Source organism: Dama dama, chromosome 1 (assembly GCF_033118175.1).
Source record: "Dama dama isolate Ldn47 chromosome 1, ASM3311817v1, whole genome shotgun sequence".
Lineage (NCBI taxonomy): Eukaryota > Metazoa > Chordata > Mammalia > Artiodactyla > Cervidae > Dama > Dama dama.
This window is the reverse complement of record NC_083681.1, coordinates 5,570,239-5,593,531: the sequence shown is the minus strand read 5'-3', so window position 1 is coordinate 5,593,531 and position 23,293 is coordinate 5,570,239. Positions and strand designations below refer to the sequence as shown.

General features: G+C 35.5%; 1 protein-coding gene across 1 annotated transcript in view; it reads left to right on the top strand.

The window, feature by feature from the left end:
- The window catches only part of LOC133064615 (inactive caspase-12-like), an 84,405-nt gene extending 71,773 nt beyond the window's left edge, over positions 1-12,632 (top strand). Inside the window, 6 exon segments of the mRNA XM_061154951.1 lie at positions 3,777-3,882; positions 4,801-4,938; positions 5,223-5,327; positions 5,982-6,145; positions 12,030-12,154; positions 12,534-12,632. Coding sequence (XP_061010934.1) covers positions 3,777-3,882; positions 4,801-4,938; positions 5,223-5,327; positions 5,982-6,145; positions 12,030-12,154; positions 12,534-12,632 — 737 coding nt within the window.
- The last annotated feature ends 10,661 nt before the right edge of the window (positions 12,633-23,293 follow it).

Here is a 23,293-nt window from a genome sequence, read left to right as displayed (position 1 = left end):
TGAATATTCATTTGAAGGACTGATGCTGAAGCTGAAACTCTGATACTTTGGCCATATGATGTGAAGAAATGACTCATTGGAAAAGACCCTGACACTGGGAAAGTTTGAAGGCAGGAGGAGAAGGGAATGACAGAAGATGAGATGGCTGGATGGCATCACTGACTCGATGGACATGAGGTTGAACAAGCCCTGGGCATTGGTGATGGACAGGGAAGCCTGGCGTGCTGCAGTCCATGTGGTCACAAAGAATCAGACATGACTGATTGACTAAAGTGACCTATGTCCCTAATGTGGAAACTATATACAAATGCTTGGAAAATTCACAGTTTATGATACTCAGAACTTTCAACAATTCGAATGTTTTAAGTTCCTTGTTAGTGGAGATATTTATATTTTAAGTGGAGTTCTTATATCTGAATAATGACTTTATTGGACTAGATGAAAATTAGGTTTCCTTCCCAGTGTTTACATGAGACTATTTTGTTGGGTCTGAGAAATAAATCAATGTTGTTACCACTAATAAAAATGGAATTTTATGGTGGTGTCAGTAAAAAGCAGCAACTAAAAGAAAGAGTACTCAATTTCTTTTAGTCATTTTAAAATGAAATGATTTTCTTACTGTATTAAGCTTTGTGGTGGTTAGCAGTAAGAATTTCTGAGGAATGAATGCCCATGCAACCAAAAGATCTTCATGCTAATGAATGTTACTGTTTAATGAATTATTTTTTCTTTTAGCACCACAAAAAAAGCAAGCTTCTCAGTCTTGGAAATGAAAAGTTTGTCCTCATGTTCACTTACATAAACTGAAGACAGCAAAGGCAAATGTGGTGATATGTTTTGAAAGACTTTCCACTCCAATGAGATACTGGGGACTCACTCAATTTAAGTTCTTGTTGCAAATGCCCTAAGATCAGAACAAAGGCATAAAATGTCACTTAGTCATATTATCTACCTAAGTGGTGCTTATATTCCATTTCCCCTCTGTTCCATCACATTCTGAACTCCTATTCACCAACCAACCGAAGCCCAGATTCTAGAGTGTATACTCAGACCTAGTACATGTTTTCAGTCTCATGTATTAGCTTTTTCCTCCATAGGACACATTTCCATGTCCATGTTCAAGCTAGCAGCCACCCACTGTATAATTTTAAAGGCCTGTTTTGTATGGACTGTGGAAGCAAAATTAAGATGCCTGAGATAACTCATTTTTTATATATATTATATATGTTATTAATGTATTAGTTCATCTATTTTGCAGACATATTCAGTAATGGAGAAGAAGGGTCAGGCACTCCTCACACTTATCTACAACAAAGAATTTGTTTAGATGAGATCAAGTGCCTTCAGAGTGGTACGGCCATAGATATGATAAAAGCTCTCAGAAAGCAGGAATAGAAGGAACATACCTCAACATAATAAAATCTATATATGACAAACCCACAACAAACATTATCCTCAATGGTGAAAAATTGAAAGCATTTCCCCTAAAATCAGGAACAAGACAAGAGTGCCCACTCTCACCACTACTATTCAACATAGTTTTGGAAGTGTTGGCCACAGCAATCAGAGCAGAAAAAGGAATAAACGGGGTCTAGATAGGAAAAGAAGAAGTGAAACTCTCACTGTTTGCAGATGACATGATCTTCTACATATAAAACCATAAAGACACTACCAGAAAATTACTAGAGCTAATCAATGAATATAGTAAAGTTTCAGGATGTAAAATTAACACACAGAAATCCCTTGCATTCCTATACAGTAACAAAGAGAAAACAGAAAGAGAAATTAAGGAAACAATACCATTCACCATTGCAACAAAAAGGATAAAATACTTAGGAGTATATCTACCTAAAGAAACAAAAGCAGACGAATGAGTAAGAAAGCGGTGGTACATATACACAATGGAATATTACTCAGCCATTACAAATAATACATTTGAATCAGTTCTAATGAGATGGATGAAACTGGAGCCCATTATACAGAGTGAAGTAAGCCAGAAAGATAAACACCAATACAGTATACTAACGCATATATATGGAATTTAGAAAGATGGTAACGATAACCCTATATGCAAGACAGAAAAAGAGACACAGACTCTTGGACTCTGTGGGAGAAGGCAAGGGTGGGATGATCTGAGAGAACAGCATCGAAATATGTATATTATCAAGTGTGAAACAGATCACCAGTCCAGGTTGGATACATGAGACTAGTGCTCGGGGCTGGTGCACTGGGATGATCCAGAGGAATGGGATGGACAGGGAGGTGGGAGGGGGGTTCGGGATGGGGAATACATGTAAATTCATGACTGATTCATGTCAATGTATGACAAAAACCACTGCAATATTGTAAAGTAATTAGTCTCCAACTAATAAAAATAAATGGAAAATAATAAGTACATAAATAAATAAATAATAAATAAGTAAACTCCACAGTGGCCGCCTGAAGCTCTCTCACTGACCCTGTGCCTTCAAGTCAGTCCTCTAAGAGCCAAAGTGCTAGGCAGAAGCATCAGATTGGCTACTTTTAGGTCAGATGTCCATGCTCTGACTGCCAGAGGAATAGAGAGAAATATCTGCACCCCCATCCGTTTTTATGAAAAATAAATCAGGCCGTGTCCCACCTGCCTTTGGATTCCTTCCAAATAAGAATGTTAGGAAGATGGTCAGCGAAACAACAAATACCCACTACAGAAGCTGTGGATGGGTGCTTACAGAGGAGCAGGGTCAATTCACTCAGTTATACAGGATATTGGGATGAGAGAGTGAAGAAGCAGTGATCCAGTGTCGGTGGGAGAAATCTTACTCTGAGAGACACTCACCAATAGAAAAAATTAAGTATGAAATTAGAATGGAAATTTTCAGACATGCAAGATCTCAAAATATCTCATGTTTTACATCCTTTTAAGAAGCTTCTTAGACATATACTATACAAAACAAGGAAATAAACCAAGAAAGATAAAGGAATAGGAACCAGGAAGCAATGTATCCAAGGTAAAAGAGCTGTGTGAAGAATTCTTAGGATGAAGGTGAAGGAAGACCCCACATCACAGCTGAGCAACAGACCCAGATAACCACCAGCTCCTAGTGGAGCAGGAGGACAGAGGACTCTGGGGAGTGGGACATGTATAGGAATGTGGATATGTGCATGGAGATATTTAGGGATACATTAGCGATAGATGCATAAAAAAACAAAGTAAATGAAAAATAAGTTAATTACTAACTCCAAATAAGATATAAAATTCTACAAGGAATGTAATATAATGTCTACTATAATTCAATTGTAAATATTACAATTATAATAATGCAAACACTGAATTTTGATCTAATAAGAAATTGTGATAAAATCAGATTCTGGGATTTTCTTCAAAATAGTGTGAGATGACGGGGAGAGTATGTGGAGTATGGATAGGGCATGACCAGTTATAGTTTAATGGTTGTTGAGGTTGGGTAACGGATATATGAGGGTTCATTATACAATATCCCTTCTGTGGGTAGTTGAAAATTCTGTGTAATAAAATGCTTTGAAAAAAATAAAAGGATTTGTTTATCTTTCTAAATGATATGGGGCTTCCCCAGTGGCTCAGTGGGTAAACAATCCACTTGCAATGCAGGAGACATAAAAGACATGGGTTTGATCCCTGGGTAGAGAAGATCCCCTGGAGGAGGGCATGGCAACCCACTCCAGTATTTTTGCCTGGAGAATCCCATGGACAGAGGAGCCTGGCAAGCTACAGTTCACAAGGTTGCAAACAGTCAGACAAGACTGAAGTGACTTAGCATGCACACATGCTAATCAATATGGTTCTGAAGTTGACCTTTTGGGAATGCAAGATTTACTTAAAAACCTTCGGTACTCTGTGGTTGTTAAAGAGAATCTCACAGCTCTAGAAATGGACCAGGAGAATGGAACAAGCTTCCTTCCCTCCTAAGCAGTTTTGAACATCTTCCTTAACAGGTGTAAGTACAAAATACATGTAATATAATTAATATTTGCTTCAGAATTGATCCCCTGAATTTTAGCCTCCTTCTGTGCAGACTCAGAGGAAATACTTAGAGCTACACTACATAGTATTTCACTAAATATGTTGGATCTTCTAAAGCTCTCAGTCTGCAAGTCATCTATTACTTGGTGCTCTGGGCCCTGAAATTTATTGATATCTACAGAACGAGTTTTTGAGACTTTCATACTTTCAATACCTTGTGTATAAAAGTAAAATCAAGTGTGCAGAGCAACAAGAACAATGAAAACCTGCACACACACACATATAGACATAAAGAAAAAATTGTGATTCTCGTCCTCCCAAAAGTATCCCAGATGGCTTTAGACAAACCTTTTTAAAGCTAACATTCTCCTGTTATATGATGAAGGAATTTGTTGTATTTCTAATTTTTTGTCAAAATTCTCTTTCTCTGCCTCTGTCTCCTTTTTCTTGCTCTCTTTTCTATTTTTTTTTTTTTTCTTTTTTAATGTAAACGTACAGGAACTCCAATTTGTAAAACAGATGAAAGCAAAGTTCTATTTGAGACACATCATCTCCCTTGCCCCTCATTTACTCCATCTCCCAACATCTTCCTAACTGTAAAGTTCTATTGAAAACCATTGAGCTAGATACTATGTAAAATCTCTACTAACTTTAGTATTTTACACATTTTCTATTTGTCAGAATATAATTTCACTTACAATTCAATTCAGTCTACATCACGTTATTCTTTAGTGCCTGTTCCTTTTTATGAACATCATCTAGTATTTTAGTGTAAACTATAAAAGAAGAGTTCCTCAATAGTAATTCTGGAGTCTATTTCAGGAAACAGATACAGCACTAAGGGAATTTGCTGCTCAGCAAGAACACCAATCCTCAGATAGCATTTTCCTGGTATTTATGTCACATGGAGTCCTGAATGAAATTTGTGGGACAAAGCACACGGAAAAAGAGCCAGATATTCTTCATGATTGGAAAAGGAAATGGCAACCCTCTCCAGTACTCTTGCCTGGAAAATCCCATGGACGGAGGAGCCTGTTAGTCTGCAGTCCATGGGGTCGCTGAGAGTTGGACACGACTGACGACTTCCCTTTCAATTTTCACTTTTGTGCATTGAAGAAGGAAATGGCAACTCACTCTAGTGTTCTTGCCTGGAGAATCCCAGGGACAGGGGAGCCTGGTGGGCTGCCGTCTATGGGGTCGCACAGAGTCAGACACAACTGAAGCGACTTGGCAGCAGAAGCATTCTTCATGATAATACCATCTTCCAAATTTTCAAGAGCAATCACTACCAGAGTCTAAAAGACAAACCCAAGGTCCTCATCATGCAGGTCTGCCGAGGCAATGAGTCTGAGTTCAGGAAACTTGGGGAGTGGTTGTGTAGGTTTTTCTATTAGTCTGGTGTCTAGCCTTCATTTCTCCAAGGATGGGAAGAGAAAAACATTTCAGTACAACTCTTGGGTCCAGTCCAGGAAGAAACTATTAAGCCCGTACCATTTTTTCTTCTTTCTTTCTTTCTTTCTTTTTTTAAAGAAGTGATAAGTAACCTAGAATAATGAGGAATATTCCAATCATTTCAGACTTGGTTATCAACATGGTCAATCTAAACTTAAGTGACCTATGTATTGTTCCCAGTTAGTGAGGCAGATTTTCCATTCTCCAGTGGCTCAGTGGTAAAGAATCCACCTACCAATACAGGAGACACAGGAGACAGTGGGTTTGGGAAGATCCCTCGGTTGGGAAGATCACCTAGAGGAGGAATGGAGGATATAACAACCCACTCCAGTATTCTTGCCTGGAGAATCCCGTGACAGAGAAGCCTGTCGGTCTACAGTCCATGAAGGTGCAAAGAGTTGGACACGGCTGAGCAACTAAATAACAACAACAAGATATTTGCATTTTTAGTAAATGCCATGTTAAAATATATTTTAGCAAAAGTATAACCACAAAGGCAATTTTGTGTGTTTGTGTATGTTAATATTAATATGACATCTTTTATAAGATATGGATGTCTTTTTCAGAAGGTGCTGGGTGTTTGGGTGACTGACACAGGAAAAGACTCTGCATATAAGTATGACCAGTTCTTGCAATATTCCATCTGGGATGCTGCTATTAAAAAAAGCTATGTGTCAAAGGACTTCAGTGGTTTCAAATCTTTGCCTCCATGTAAAATATATAGGCAACCTATTAGTTTCTGGATCTTGGGCTTGGTTATGATAATATCTTATCACTTAGAACATTTATTTCCTAATTAATGAGTTACTTAGGTGGAGAAGATTTTTAAATATTGAGATTTTCATAATAAGAAACCTGTAAATATTGATACTGGGGGAAGTTTAGAAAATATACAGGACTAGGGTGAGGATGCAGATTTAAAATAGTCTCAAACAGACTGTGTGAAAAATAAGAGGTTATTTTTAGATATAGCAATGACACAGAATTGTATCATCTCAGATTTGGTCCACCTGATTATCTATTAACAACTAAATAAGCCAACCAGTAAAACTGCAGGGCTTACTCAACACACGCTAATAACCTTTTGGTCTGTTATTTGAATTTAGTGTTAGGTTAATATTTAAGTGCCTGACTTCATGAGCATGTAACCAGGGACTGAAAACCCTTCTTTGGCAGGAAAGTCATTAAAAAGCTAATTTATACAAGTTCTAAATGCTAAAGTATAGTAATTTCAAACTTTAATGTGCATGGAAATAATTGAAAATCTCATTAAAATATAGATTCCTGATTTGGTATGTCTGGATCAGAGTCTGAGGTGTTTTATTTATTTATTTTAAGCTTCATGGTGATGCCAGAGCTGTTGGTTCATGGTGATATGTGAACAGGAAGGAATTAGAGGAACTTCTGAGTCTACTTAGGGAAATAGGAAGAAGGCTATGCAGGAAACATCCACTCCACCACTGGATTAGTTCTACTTCTTTTTGTTTTACATATTTGAATTTTAATAATATTTTAGATGAAAGAAGACCTCTGTGCTTTTAGCTAAAAAGCAAGTTTAAAAAGTATATACAGTCTGATACATACTCTGAGAGTGTTTAATTGAAGAAATAAGGTGTGATATATGAAGAAATAAAGAGTAATATGTGAAATGTATGCATCAACATGTTTTATATGTAACTATGTCCTGATACTGTATTAGGTGCAGACATGGTTACTGAACATTATAGAGTATATGGTTAGGCCAGAAAGACAGATTTAATTGACGGAAAATATCCATTATATTTAACAGAAATAAATAATATTTGTCAACTGAGATGAGTACTTTAAAGGAGAACATTGTGCTCACATTTGGAAGTCGAAGGAGTGAACAATGATAAGAGCATGAAAAACAAAATCGAATGGATTCACTTATGTCATAGGATTTTAAAATGGAGGGGAGAGACTGTTAAGAATGTAAACCTTATACTCATCCTCACCAGTTGAAACATGAACTTTTGAGCTGGACCAAACTGCAAATATTCCAAATATTTGAGGAACTCTATAAGAATAACTGCTATTGCTCCAGCAAAGGACATTTGCAAACAATCATGTTCAGCCAAAACTAGCTTTCTGGCTGCAACACCAATCAAAATTATTTGTAAGCAAATTATGTAGACACTCCCTTTTTTGTCTTTAAAAACTTCTGATTTTTGATCCTTAGTTGGAAACTATTTGATTGTTGTTCAATTGCCAAGTCATGTCTGATTCTGTGACCCCCTCGAAACATACCAGGCTTCCTTGTCATTCACTTCCTCCCAGAGCTTGTTCAAATTCATGTCCATTGAGGCAGTGATGCCGTCCAACCACCTCATCCTCTGTCATCCCTTTCTGCTCCTGCCCTCAATCTTTCCCAGCATTGGGATCTTTTCCAATTAGTTGGTTCTTCACATCACGTGGCCAAAGTATTGAAGTTTCAGCTTCAGTATAATTCCTTCCAATGAATATTCAGGGTTGATTTGCTTTATTCATCTAGATTCATCCTGGATTCATTCCTGAATTCATCTCCTTGTAGTCCAAAGGATTCTCAAGAGTCTTTCAGCACCACAATTTGAAAGTATCAATTCTTTGGCACTCAGTCTTCTTTATGGTCCAACTCTCACATCCATACTTGATTACTGGGGGGAAAAAAAAAATGTAGCTTTGACTATATGGATCTTTGCAGTTTCTACTTTTTTTTTTAAAATCATGATTATACAGTGGAGGTGACAAATAGATTCAAGGGATTAGATCTGGTAAGCAGGGTGCCTGAAGAACTAACTACAGAGACAGAGGTTTGTAACATTGTACAGGAATACCAAACCATCCCAAAGGCCCCGGAGTGGGGCGGGGGTGGGGGAGGATGCAAAAAGGCAAAGTCTGAGGAGGCTTTACAAATAGCTGAAGAAAGAAGAGAAGTGAAAAGCAAGGGGCAAAGGGAAAGAAGCAACCAACTGAAAGTAGAGTTCCAGAGAACAGCAAGGACAGATAAGAAACCCTTCTTTAATGAGCAACGCAAAGAAGTAGATCGAAAAAATAGAATGTGAAAGACTAGAGATCTCCTCAAGAAAATTGAAGATGTCACCGGAACATTTCATTCAAGGATGAGCATGATAAAGGACAGAAACCATAAAGACCTAACAGAAACAGAAGAGATTAAGAAGATGTGGCAAGAATACGCTAAAGAACTATACCAAATAATAATAATAATAACAGTAATAGTGATAAGTCTTAATGACTGGGATAACCATTATGATTTGGACACTTACCTAGAGCCAGACATCCTGGAGTATGAAGTCACTTGGGCCTTAAGAAGCATTATTGCAAAGAAAGCTAGGTAGATGATATAATCCCAATTAAAATCCTAAAAGATGCTGCTGCTGAAATGCTGCACTCAATATGTCAGCAAATATGGAAAATTCAGCAGTGGCCACAGGTATAGAAAATGTCAGTTTTCATTCCAATCTCAAAGAAGGGCAATGCCAAAGAATGGTCAAACTAACATACAATTGTGCATATTTCACATGCTGGTAAGGATATGCTCAAAATTCTTCTAGCTAGGCTTCAGCAGTATGTGAACCAAGAACTTCCAGAGCTACAAGCTGAGTTTAGAAAGGGCAGAGGGACAGTATTTGGATTTCTACCCAAATCTTTGTACCCTGAATAGCACAACTTTGATCCCAAATAAATGCTTCTGCTTTATTTTTCCTCTTAACATTTTTAGATTGCCAAGGGTAAGAGAGGAATATTCCAGACAGGGGAAAAACAAACAAACAAACAAAAAAACACCATTGTACAAGAAGGACTTGAGAAAGAAATGAGGTTAAAAAGGAGAACAAGCAAGGTTAAAGCACAGAACCAGGTGCTAGCAATCAGAGGGAATTTGAAGAAGAACAAAAAAGTCACAAAATTTGAGGCCTTTTATGTTAGTGAAGAATTTGGTCTTTTATACTAATCTATTTTATTACTAATTTTCCTTTATATTTCTAGTAATTTTACTTTATATTATTTCATTGCTTGTGTTGAGTCATGTCTGATTCTTTGCAGTCCCATGGACTATAACCCCCCAAGATATTCTGTTCATGGAATTTTCCAGGCAAGAATACTGGAGTGGGTGGCCACTTTCTACTCCAGATGATTTTCTTGACCCAGGGATCAAACCGGAATCTTTTGTGTCTCCTGCATTGGCAGGCTGAATCTTTACCACTAGTGACACCTGTGAAGTCCAGGAAGGATTTTATCTTTTATACTAACATATTTTATTACTAATTTTACTTTATACTATTACTAATTTCACTTTATACTGTTTCATTACTTAAGTGAACTTAAAGCAATGAAATGATAAGATTTTCTTGCCTTTTTTTTTTCTTTTTAAAAGTTTTGCTAAAATATAGTTGCTTTACAATGTTATGTTAGTTTCAACTGAAGAGCAAAGTGATTCTTTCTTTATATTTTGTTTCATTGTAGGTTATTTCAAGAATTTGGTCATAGTTTCCTCTGCTATATAGCAGATCCTTGTTGGTTATCTGCTCATATATAGTAGTATATATTTTAATCCCAAAGTTTAAGGTATTCCTTCTCCTTCCCCATTTAACCATAGGTTTGTTTTCTATGTCTATAAGTCTATTTCTATTTTGTAAATAAGTTCACTTATATTCCTTTTTTAGGGTCCACATATCAAAATCATGATATTTGTCTTTGACTTACTTCACTTAGTATGATTATCTCTAGGTCCATTTATGTTGCTCCAAATGGTATTATCTCATTGTTTTTAATGGCTGAATAGTATTTCATTCTGTACACATACACACAGTAGATGTTCTTTATCCATTTATCTGTCAGTGTATACTTACATAGCTTCCATGCCTTGGCTATTGTAAATAGTTCTGCTATGAACATTGGGGCAGATGTATCTTGTTGGATTATGTTTTCTTTGATCTACGCCTAGAAGCGATATTGCAGGATCATATGGAAACTCTGTTTTTAGATTTTAAAGGACTTCCATACTGTTTTTCATGGTGACTAAACCAGTTTATATCCCCACCAATAGTGTAGGAGAGTTGTCATTTCTTCCACACCATCTCCAGCATTTATTATTTGTAGACTTGATACTGACCATTCTGACTGGTTGAGGTGTTATCTAATTACAGTTTTGATTTGTATTTCTGTAATAATTAGCTATGCTGAGCATCTTCTCATGTGCCTTCTGGGCATCTGTATATCTCTTTTAAAATGATCATTCTGAGAATTTTGTGAAGAATGAATTACAGTACAATAAGTGTATATGTAAGGAGATAATTAAAATACTATTGCAGTACTACAGGCCATAGTTGATAAACATAGTCTTGGGATGAGGTAAATGGTTGGATCCAGGAAATAATTAGCATATAAAATTAATATGGCCTATTAGTTTAGTATGTCTGCTGCAAATGAAGTGATGATTGAAGTGACTCAAGTTTGCAAGTGGACAATTCTGATATATTCATTAAAGTGAGAATCCTGAAAGAAATTTTGAGATGTCTTTGGCATATTTCAAGATGAAATGAAGAGTGGAGAGTTACACAACTATATATTTCAGAGGAGAGAACTATGCTAGAATTTTGGGAAATGCTAGCCTAAATATGATACTTAATATTCTAAAAAATGGACAAGCTTATCTAGTAACAGAGAATAAAATGAGAATAAATCCTAAAGCTAAAGTTTGGAAAAAAAAAAAAAAAAACCAAACACCTCTAGAGTTCAATATCTGAGACAGAAATATTAGCCAGCAAATCACAATTCAGAAAGTATGGTCAGGGAATAAGAAAACTAGGAGCATATGTTGTCAGAGTTACAAAGAAATAATTTGTTGAAGTTATCAATATTTTCTGATGTAAATGGGAGACCATGTAAAAGGTGAGGCCTGATAAATGGCCATTAGACTTCATTAACTGGAGGTCATGGATAACCTTAGGGAAAGTCATTTGGTAAAATTGGTGTGGGAAAGAGAAAGCAGATAGGAGTGAGCAGACTAGGAGGAAATAATGTTAACTAGAGATAAATTGGAGAAATTTAACTACAAAAAAAGAAGGAGAAATAGGAAAGTAGTTGTAGATATAGTGATAATAAAGACAATATTAGCTTTTTTATGATAGAAAATTAACCACATTGCAATCATAAAGAAAGGTAGCAATTCAAAATAATTCACTCAGTAAAACAGTAAGTGCAAAAACTTATAGTGTAAAAATAGTATGGATGAAGAGGAGGCTCAGAATCAAGGACTATCAAGATCTGTTGTTTTTTTTTTTTTTCTATTATACAATAAGTGCTTAAATGGTTTATGTTCTTTTCTACTACCTGCAATCCTAGAGCCCATAATATTGATCCTGCCTAGTAAGAAAGTTAAGGGAAATTATAATTGAGGATCAATGATGATTTCTCTGGGCCTGTTATTGAAACATCTCAACACTATCCAGATTTGACCTCCCTCCTTTCTGTAAAGCACCAAAATCAAACTTTGTTCAAAAGCTATGACTCTTAAGAGTCTTGTGCATTTATATGGTAGCTGAATCACCCATTATTTTAAAACCTTTGTTTTCAGATAATGTTTCTTGGAGATGTGACACAAATGTTCCTCTCTTTATTTGCCAACCTATCTATTACTTCAAAGAATATTCTTGGTGTCATCATCTGAAAGAGATTTTTTTGAAAGGTAGGGATCTTCTTGTCTTTTTTCAATTTTATGCTTTATAAAACTTTGTAGAACTGTTTGCAAACCTTTTTCTCTGAACCCTGAAACTCTTAAGTCATCTTAGTGCTCCTTCCTATACTCCAAGTTTATTTAAGAGAAAGTTTTTGAAGCACACTACATTGAACAAGAGTGAGCTTCTCTGATTCTAATAACCTTGTTTATTCAAGGAATGTTTCTGAAAGTATAATTTTATTTGTGTCTGTACTATCTCCAAAAAAAGCTAAAAATTTCTTCAATTTATACTATCTGACCACAGCCTTAATAAGAACTATATACTGTATGCTCACTCACTCCTGAAAAGAAGTCTGGATTTTCCTTTTAGAAATTTTCCAAAAGATTTCTTTACTATTTTAGGTTCAACATTCATTTGATACTCCAAATGTACCGACCCAGATGCCTGTGATTGGAAAAGGATCCATGACATGATATTTCTACCTCTTCTCTGGGAGTTAAAATCATGCAAAGTGTCTCAGGTAAATGTATCCAAGAAGTGGATTTGTGTGCACCCTGATCAGAGTCTATACAAAAAGTCTGGATAGAATGGAGAACAATGACAGAGTGGTGCGGCCCAGTAGTCACTGAGACTCACCTTATCTGCCTTTTCTTACTGGCCTCTGGTTGTGAAACTGTGGTTTTATGCTACTTTGGCCACAGTATAATGACTGCACATGAAATGAAAAGTCCAATGGTAGCCCACTAGAAAACATTTCAGTCCTCATTTCTCTCAAGGATGTACTCAGTGAGAATAAAATACATAGTTCTGATCCAGGCACCTAACCAAATAATTGGACCTGCTGTATAGAGCAGGTGTTTGGCTTTCTCAGTAAGAAGTCAGTTTTGCTGAGTCACGTCCCTTTTCTTTTTGTGATGAGGGTGGCCTGGATCATGGTATCAAATGTTACTGCTGTTCTATGCTGAGGCAAAGAGACCCTAGTGTAGGTCTTCCTGGTTGGGAATGGCAGCTCCATAGCCCTTTTGTGAAGATACACCTCACAGTAGAGATAAGTTCTACTTATGTCTTATCTCCAAGAGCCCAATTACTCATGTTTTCTCTGTTTTTTTTTTTTTTTTTTCCGGAAAAACAGAGGTATTATAGTTTCTATGAATTTATTATTTAAAAAGGTCAACTTTTGATCAAGAATATTTTTGAATAAACTTCCCAAATGCCCACTCTCCAAGAACACCAGGGCAAAATCACTCCTGCATATTGTTGCTGATTTAATGCTTCATAAATTCTTAAATAATGTTTGTTTTTTCATTTTATCATAAAGATAAGGCATGCTCATTACAAAACAAATTTGAAGTATAGGAAAACAGAAATTTTAATAAACAGATAATACTTGTTAACCATTTTAGTATTTCTAGTTGCAAGTCTAAACACTTTTGCAGTTTTTTATTATTAAAGTCTATTACATGCATACATGAAACAATACTGATAATGACTGACAGAGGAATGAAGATAAATGTTCATTTTGATATTGCCACCAATTTAATAGATAAAGGTAGTCAATTTCTTTGGCACATTTTTGTTATAATTTTAACACCTTAATTAGTTCAGTCTTTATGTGAATTATTAATTCATATTATTTTTCAATTTTGTTTCAAATTTTGTGTTTTTTTTTTTTTTTCCTTATCAACTTGTGTAAATCATTCCTGTATAATAACGTATTAGATCATGGTCCTATGTGAGAAGATATTTCTTAGTTGTTTGGTATCATATTTTGTGTATGATATTATGTGACATTGGAATTTTCAGTAATTAAATCCATTTATATGTTTTCTATGTTTGCTTCTATTTTTAAATTAAATGTTGTACTGCTTCATTAATAATGTTTAGAATTGCTTTAAGATTTTTTTCTTTCATTAAATTATATGTTATTTGCTATAAATTGTTACATACTATAGCTAGGGATTGGAGAGGGCAATGGCACCCCATTCCAGTACTCTTGCCTGGAAAATCCCACGGATGGAGGAGCCTGGTAGGCTGCAGCCCATGGGGTCGCTAAGAGTCAGAGACGACTGAGAGACTTCACTTTCACTTTTCACCTTCATGCACTGGAGAAGGAAATGACAACCCACTCCAGTGTTATTGCCTGGAGAATCCCAGGGACGGGGGAGCCTGGTGGGCTGCCGTCTATAGGGTTGCACAGAGTTGGAAACGACTAAAGTGACTCAGCAGCAGCAGCATAGCTAAGGATATTATTGATACTTTTCAATGAATTACAAATTGCAAGGGAAATTCTAGCTGATTCATCCTTCCTTTTCTTACTAATTAATATAAATTAGAAGGTGCTCTGAGCTATTCATTTTTGGAGACTATATAATAAAGATATTAGATTTTGATATTTAGATTAGGGAATCTTTGACTAAAAGGGATTGGAATCCACTCAAATTAGCTTAAAAAAAAAGTAGTCTTTTAAGTTTAAATAGGCCCCACTTGTTTATTTTTGTTTTTATTTCCATTATTCTGGATGTGGATCACAGAGGATCTTGCTATGATTTAGGTTATACAGTGTTCTGCATATGTTTTCTGCTAATAGTTTTATAAGTTTCTGGTCTTACATTTAGGTCTTTAACCCATTTTGAGTTTATCTTTGTGTATGGTGTTAGGAAGTGCTCTAAATTTCATTCTTTTACTTGTAATTGTGCAGTTCTCCCAGCGCCACTTGTTGAAGAGACTATCTTTCCCCCATTGTATATTCTTGCCTCCTCCCATTGTAAAAGTGCAAGGCTTAATCTCTGGGCTTTCTATCTTGTTCCATTGGTCTATATTTCTGTTTTTGTGCCAGTATTAATTAAACTTAAAGCTTTAAAAGATAACCCTCAGAATGGGAGAAAACAATAGCAAATTAAACAACTGACAAAGGATTAATTTCCAAAATGTACAGGCAGCTCACACAACTCGATACCATAAAATCAAACAACCCAATCAATAAGTGGGAAAAAGACCTAAACAAGCATTTCTCCAAATAAGACATACAGATGGTGAATAAACACATGAAAAGATGCTCAATATTGATCATTATTAGAGAAATGCACATCAAAACTACAATGAAATATCACCTCGCACTGGTCAGAATGGCCATCATCAAAAAATCCACAAACAAGTATTGGAGAAGGTATGAAGAAAAGTGAACCCTTTTGCACTGCTGGTAGGAATGTAAATTGATATAGCTGCTAAGGAAGACAGTAAGGCAATTCCTTAAAAAACAACAACAAAAAACTAACAATAAAACTACCATATGACCAAACAATACCACCACTTCTAGGCATATACCCTGAGGAACCAAAATTGAAAAAGACACACCTATACCCCAATATTCATTGCAGCACTATTTATAATAGGACATGGAAGCAATCTAGATTTCCATTGACAGATGAATGGATAAAGAAGCTGTGGTACATATATGCAATGGAATACTACTCAGCCACAGAAAGGAACACATTTTGAATCCGTTCTAGTGAGGTGGATGAACCTAGAGCCTATTATACCCAGTGAATCAGAAAGAGAAAAAAATGAATCTTGTGCATTAATGCATATATGTGGAATCTAGAAAGATGATACTGATGAATCTATTTGCAGGGCAGCAATGGAGATGCAGACATAGAGAAAAGACTTGTGGGCATTAGTCAGGGGTAGGAAGAACAGGGTGAGACAAATGGAGAGAGTAGTGTGGAAGCATATACACTACCATATGTAAAATAGGTAGTCAATGGAAATTTGCCATGTGACTCAGAGAACTCAAATCAGGGCTCTGTAACAGCTTAGGATGGTGGGAAAGGGTGACTGGTAGGAGGGAGGTTCAAGAAGGATGGGACATATCTACACCTATGTCTGATTCATGTTGATGTATGGCAGAAATCAAACCAATGTTGTAAAGCAATTATGCTTCAATTAAAAATAAATAAACACATAAATAACAGTCTTAATGTAAGCATCTAACAGGTATTCTGATATTCCTACACATGGGAAAGAAAAAAAAAGCTATGTCTCTGGAAATCTGGTCTAGAAAAATGAAAATCAGGAAATCACTCTCTCTGATTAGTCCCTCAGATGCAGAATGAGTCTTTCTTTTAAATCTTACATCTATAAAATTTAATTGTTAGCATTTTAAATAAATTAGTTCACTTCTCGGACTCAAGTTTCCAAGCATGAAGTGGATACACCAAAACTTGACCCATATAGAGCAGGTAAAATTTTACGCATATGAAGTGCCTCATTGTTACACCATCTGTCACAGAGGGCAGTTTTTGTAGCAGAAATCATCACTCTTACATGCACTGATTTATCTTTCAGGCTATGTCAAATCACATTCCTAATTACTGTTGTTTTATAATCTTTATTAGTTTTTCTCTATTCACAATCTTCTTATTCTTGTATTGTAATACTTCCAGATGAATTTTGGAGAGATATTATAAGTTTTCTGACAACTAAAAGGGGGGTTTAATAGGATTTAAATATGCACATTCCTAGGACCATGCTTTATATAATTATTAAGCTACATATGCTAATTTTATCTTTAAGCAAAAGTTTATATTTTCCTTTGTACAACCTGCTCAAATTTTTGGACAAAGTTCTTCCTGGACAAATTGCATTTTCTTACAGTTTTGAATGAAAATATTTTTTCTCCATAATTTTCAATTGATTATTTCTGTGACTGTTAAGAAAATGACAGGCACTATAGATTCTTAAAAATATATATATGCATATATATATATATATATATTTAACTCAGCAGCCATATTGAACATTCATTGGTGTAGAAAATCTGTTTTTCATTTCAAAATTTTACATATAAAATTTTATTACCTGCAAATCATAAATATGTCTTTTCCTTGTCAGTTAGTATTCACAGCTTTCATTTCAAATCCATAAACTTTTATGTTGATCATATACCTCTATGTAAAATAAACATTACAATAGTGGTAGTGGGCAATCTTAATTTTTTTAGTGGAAGCATCTCCAGCATTTTATCATTAAGTCTAGCTTTTTGTTGATTTAAGCAAGTTTTTTTATAATTGTATTTTTATACTGATATTTTAATATGATTTGTCTTCCCATAAGAGATGAATGTTATTTGGGCCCTTATGTCAACTAGAGGAAATAGACACAAAATATGACCTTTCTATTTGAACTACTGATACAATATATTAACAGGTGTTCCATTATCAAGCAATGATTATATCACTGAGATGAAATCTTCTTTGACATGGAAGAGGAAGAGATGAAAAAGTACATGTCCAATCCGTTTCAGAGAGGCTTTTCTTCTGGTAAGCCATTAATAACAATGTATTACAAAAGCAACTCAGCTCCAGTGGAAGCTGAGAAATTTAATATTTATTGCAGGTTGACATATGCCTAAGCAAAAACAAACAAACAAAAAAGGAGTTGCTACTAGAAAAGGAAAATGAAAACCTATCAGGTCTGAACAATATCTCTATCATACATTGTTTTCATATTTAATGGCTACCTAATATTCCATCTAATGGATATGTTTGAATGTATTTTACTAGTTTAGGTGATTTCCAAATTTAATATCTTCAGTAATTTAAAAATAAACATTTCCTTGTAAATATACATCTAATTTCTCTCTGATAATATTTTTGGCACATGTTCTCAGAACTAAATTGATAGAGTCAAAACATTAAAATTTAAATTTTCTATGTAAGGTATAATTTAAAAAATCATCCAAATATTCACTCCCCATGAGCCAAAGGAGTTCATGATCTGAGGCACAGTCATCTTCCAGTCTTGTTTTTGCTAACTGTGTAGAGCTTCTCCATCTTTGGCTGCAAAGAATATAATCAATCTGATTTTGGTATTGACCATCTGGTGATGTCCATGTGCAGAGTCTTCTCTTCTGTTGTTGGAAGAGGGTGTTGCTATGACCAGTGTGTTCTCTTAGAAAAACTCTATTAGCTTTTGCCTTGCTTCATTTTTCACGCCAAAGCCAAATTTGCCAGTCTCTGGCACAGAAAAGATATGCAATTTATGATTAGGTGAATGAATAAATCTATAAAATAATAGAAAGCTAGAGAGCTAGACTATGTAGTACATTTTGATAATAGCTTTACAATATCAACTTGTTTTCTCAATAAAAAACAGGTTTTACTTTAGTTGAGGATTTTTTGAAAATCATTTTATCAAACCTCTTCCAATTTTTATAGATTCCTCTTAAGAATATATACTAATGTCCTAGAAATTCATGCTTTTTTTTACAAACATTTTTCATTATATAAACATTGTTTTTGTGTTTGTTCCCTGCCTAATTCAATAGCGGCCATTGGGGATACAACAATGAAAAAGATAGATATGTTTGCTACATAAGAGTGAAAGTGAAAGTAGGTCAGCCCTGTATGACTCTTTGCGACCCCAGGGACTATGTCCATGAAATTGTCCAAGTCGGAATACTGGAGTGGATAGCCTTTCCTTTCTCCATGGGATCTTCTCAACCCCAGGATCGATCACAGGTCTTCCACACTGCGGGCGGATTATTTACCAGCTGAGCCACAAGAGAAACCCAAGAATATGGGACTGGGTAACCTATTACTTCTCCAGCAGATCTTCCCAATCTAGGAATCAAACCGGGGTCTCCAGCATTGCAGGCAGATTCTTTACCAACTAAGTTATGAAGGATACAATCTAAAACAAGACCAGGAGACAACTGTGGCTCATATCATGAACTACGTATTGCAAAATTCAGACTTAAATTGAAGACAATAGGGAAAACCATTAGATCATTAAGGTATGACCTAAATAAAACCTCTTGCAATTATACAGTGTAAGTAAAAAATAGATTCAAGGGATTAGATGTGATAGACAGAGTGCCTGAAGAACTATGGATGGAGGTCCCTAACGTTGTACAGGAGGCTCTGATCAAAACCATCCCCGAGAAAAAGAAATACAAAAAGGTAAAATGGTTGTCTGAGGAGCCGTTACAGATAGCTGAGAAAAGAAGAGAAGTGAAAGGTAAATGCTTATTTAGCATAAAGATCTAAAACACGTTGCTGTCAAATGAATGTATCCCCCCAAATTTCATATGTTGAAATCCTAATGCTCAATGTTATGGTATTAGAAATTGAGGCTTTAGGAGATTCTCAGGTTAATAGGGTGGCACTCTCATAAATGAGATTAGTGCCCTTATAAAAGTGATTTCAGAGAGACCCTTTCCCCATATAATGATATGAGGGGAAATCTGTCACCAGAGTAGGGATTACGCCTGACCCTGCTGTTACCCTGATCTCAGACTTGGAACCTCCAGAACTTATGCAGTTTAAGCTCATTTATTTGTAGGTCACCCAGGCTGTGGTATTCTGTTACAGCAGCCCGAATATTAAAATGCATATCATGTTCTAAACTGAACTATAAATCATTTCCATCACCACACTTCCCCTTGCCAGAATCCTAGCTTTGTAAGTTAGTTCCTTCTATTTCCCCTTTTGACATAAAATAAATCAACAAATCTGTCAAATTTACTGTGTAGTTTCCAAATTTGCTTTGTCTTCCTGTACTCACTCTCACTAGTTCATGTCAAACCCTTTTTATTTTTCACTTGAAATCCCACGTGGACTCATACTGGCCAACATAAATTCATATTTGTCTTTCTCTAATATAGTAGACTATCATTAGAGAGATTGCTCTAAAATAAATGTCATTCATCAATTCATCAGTTTCCTATTATTTTCAGAGCAAAATACAAACATTGTCATAACTTGAAAACTCTATTGTGTCCTTACCTTCAGCTTTCCTCTTCTGTTTTGAACCCCAGCTATATTGAAATATACTTGCAAGTCTCCATCCCATACTCTATGTGCCTCTGCATGCCTTTCTGGGGATTAATCTTGCTTCTCTGGAACAACTACATTCTCCAAACCTAGACCTTTATCTATTAATCTATGATCTTTTCTCATGATAGTATTTTCAGTAATAACAACAAAAGTAGCAACAAAAATAGCAGCAACATGAGTAAACATGAGAACATATTCATTTTAAATATTTTATTTATACTAGGAAACATTTTAAAAATATTTTCTTATTGAAGGTTCAGTTCCTCAGGGAAATTTTCTTTGTTATTTTCTACCAGCTCCTGGGTACTCTTCCAACATGTTTTCACATGTCATTCATCATTCATTAGTTCCCCACTCATTTCAAAGCAAAATACAAACATATTATCATAATTCACAAACTCTATTATGTCCTTACTTGTTTCAAGTTTTTCTCTTCTGTTTTGAATCATAGCTGTACTGAAATACTTGCAATTCAAAGGCTGTTAAATAGCTAACTGGTAGCTATAATTGTGTCAGGTACCCCTGGAGGAGGAAATGGCAACTCATTCCAGTATTCTTGACTGGGAAATCCCATGAACAGAGGAGTCTGATGGGCTACAGCCCATGAGGTCCCAAAGAGTCAGACATGACTGAGCATCTTAACACCATCATTGTGTCAAATACAGTTCCCCTGCAATTCTGAAAAAGCAGGCATGTGTCATTGGCTCTAGACATCTCCCTTTGTCACCCTTCCTTGATCTGACCTCAATTCTGATCTTCATCACCAAACCTTTGGCTTTAAAGGTTGATATAGCAAGAGAGAAGCTGGATTTATTAATATTATAGACAGCAAGACCCAGAATGGCTGGGTAAAAAAGAATGGCTCTTTACCATGCTTGCACCTGTTTAAGGTGTTAACTTACCTATTTCAATGTTCTTCCTTCTTGCTTAGTGTTTTATTTGACTTGATAAGCCATGCTTTCAGTTTTATTTAGTCTGAAAGTCCTTCCACTTCATCTTCTGGGATAGCATCTCAGTTAGTATATTGAAAACTATCACTTCATAAACATAATTTCCCAAATAATAATTCTCAGCTAATGGTGTGGCCTTTTGTCTCGAAAGCAGAAGAGAAGAAGAAAAATGATTCTGAGCAGAATAATGTCAAGGCTATTATTTTCAAGTCAGGTCAAAATCAAAGTAAATGGATGAATTCACATTCCTTAGTTAGTCTAACACATGTATTCTTTTTTTTCTCTTACTTTTAAGTTTATTTATTCTTAATTAGAGGACAATTGCTTTACAGTATTGTTTTGGTTTCTGCCATACATCAGCATAAACCAGTCATAGGTATACATACATCCCCTCTTGCTTGAACCTATCTTCCACATCCTAACCCATCCCTCTAGGCTGTCACATAGTACTGGTTTGAGCCCAGCTATCTATTTTGCAAATGGTAATATATAAATTTCCATGCTACTCTCTCAATTCATCCCACCCTTTCCTTCCCCTACTGTGTCCACATGTCTGTTGTCTATGTCTGCATCCCCATTGCTGTCTTGAAAATAAGTTCATTAGTAGCATCTTTCTAGATTCCATATATATGCATTAATATACAAAATTTGTTTTTTTCTCTTTCTGACTTACTTCACTCTGTAAAATAGGTTCTAGGTTCATCTACTTGTTTAGAACTGACTCAAATGTGTTTTTAAATGCAAGACCAGAAACTATAAAACATTCTTTAACAAAAATCACAGCAAGATCCTCTATGATCCATCTTCTAGAGTAATGGAAATAAAAACAAAAATAAACAAGTGGGACCTAATTATACTTAAAAGCTTTGGCACAACAAAGGAAATGATAAACAAGCTGAAAAGATAATCCTCAGAATAAGAGAAAATAATGAGAAATGAATAACTGACAAATGATTAATCTCCAAAATATACAAGCAGCTCATGTAGCTCAATACCAGAAAAACAAACAGCCCATATATTTTTTAGAGGAAATTTAATACACTTAAAACTCGTGTGTTTGCCCTTGATTAATCTGAGAAGAATTTATCTTCAAGTTTTACTGGTGGAGAGAATGAGAAAGGTTTCCTATTTGAAGTGAATGGAGCCCCTGGCTTTTATCAGAATAACCAAACTTAGGCTGAAGAAACCTCCATTAACAAATCAGTCTGAGGCACCAGAATTTGGAAGATCCAGAAAGGAAAAGGGAATCTGGGATCTTCTGAGAGTTTAAGGACGGCAAGTAGGAGCAATGTTCTTATTAAAGAAGATCTAAAGACCTTTTAAAGAAGCCCTTTAAAAAAATCCAAATTTTGAAGATAAAAAGAAATTATATGTGATACTTGCATAGAACACACGTAGTTTCCCTAAGCTAGTGTGCACGTATACACATACAGAGGAGGAACACCTCTCTCATCTCTCACTATGTCTTGTTTTGGTATGTTTCCATAGCCCTTTCCTGTCAGAAACATTCAATCTTCTATTGGATTTGAATGTATCTTTGGTCTGACACAACAAGTTTCAGGAAGAATCACTCTGATTTCTAAAAACTTTAGAACTGGAAAAGTAGAGTAACGACCTTCTTACCTATCTAAAAAAAAACTATAGAGAGAGATGGCCCCTGAGCATTAGAAACCAGGAGAACAATTTTCCTGATCTTTCTTCCATTAAGCAATATGTAATATCGTCATAAGATTAAAAATGATACAATTAAAATGTCGTGCTATACTAAGCTCATGTTAGATACCCTGTCTCTTTTTTGCATGCTCCTTACTGTCATCCTTCTTTCTAACTTTTCTTTATTCAAATAATAGCCTGAGTAATCTTAGTCTGAAATACAAAATCCTTAACAGAATTTTCTGACTTCTCTAATGAATACTGTTCATTTTACAATGATGTTTTTGTTTGTTTGTTTGTTTTAGATTCTTCTCCCACATAGCCCACTACAGAGTACTGAATAGAGTTCCCAATGCTATAGAGTAGACTTTTATTAATTATCTGTTTTATATACAGTTGGAGAAGGAAATGGCAACCCACTCCGGTACTCTTGCCTGGAAAATCTCAAGGACGGAGGAGCCTGGAAGGCTACAGTCCCGCGGGTCGCAGAGTTGGACATTACTGAGCGACTTCACTTCCCCTTTCACTTATATACAGTAGCGTGCGTGTGTTCGTCCCAGCCTCCCAGTTTACCCCTCCCCCATACTTATCTTCCAGTAACCATAAGTTTGTTTTCTGCATCCAGAATTCTCCTTCTGTTTTATAAATTAATTCATATGTGCCTGTTTTCAGATTTCACATCTAAGTGACATCATATGATAGTTGTCTTTCGTGTCTGAATGT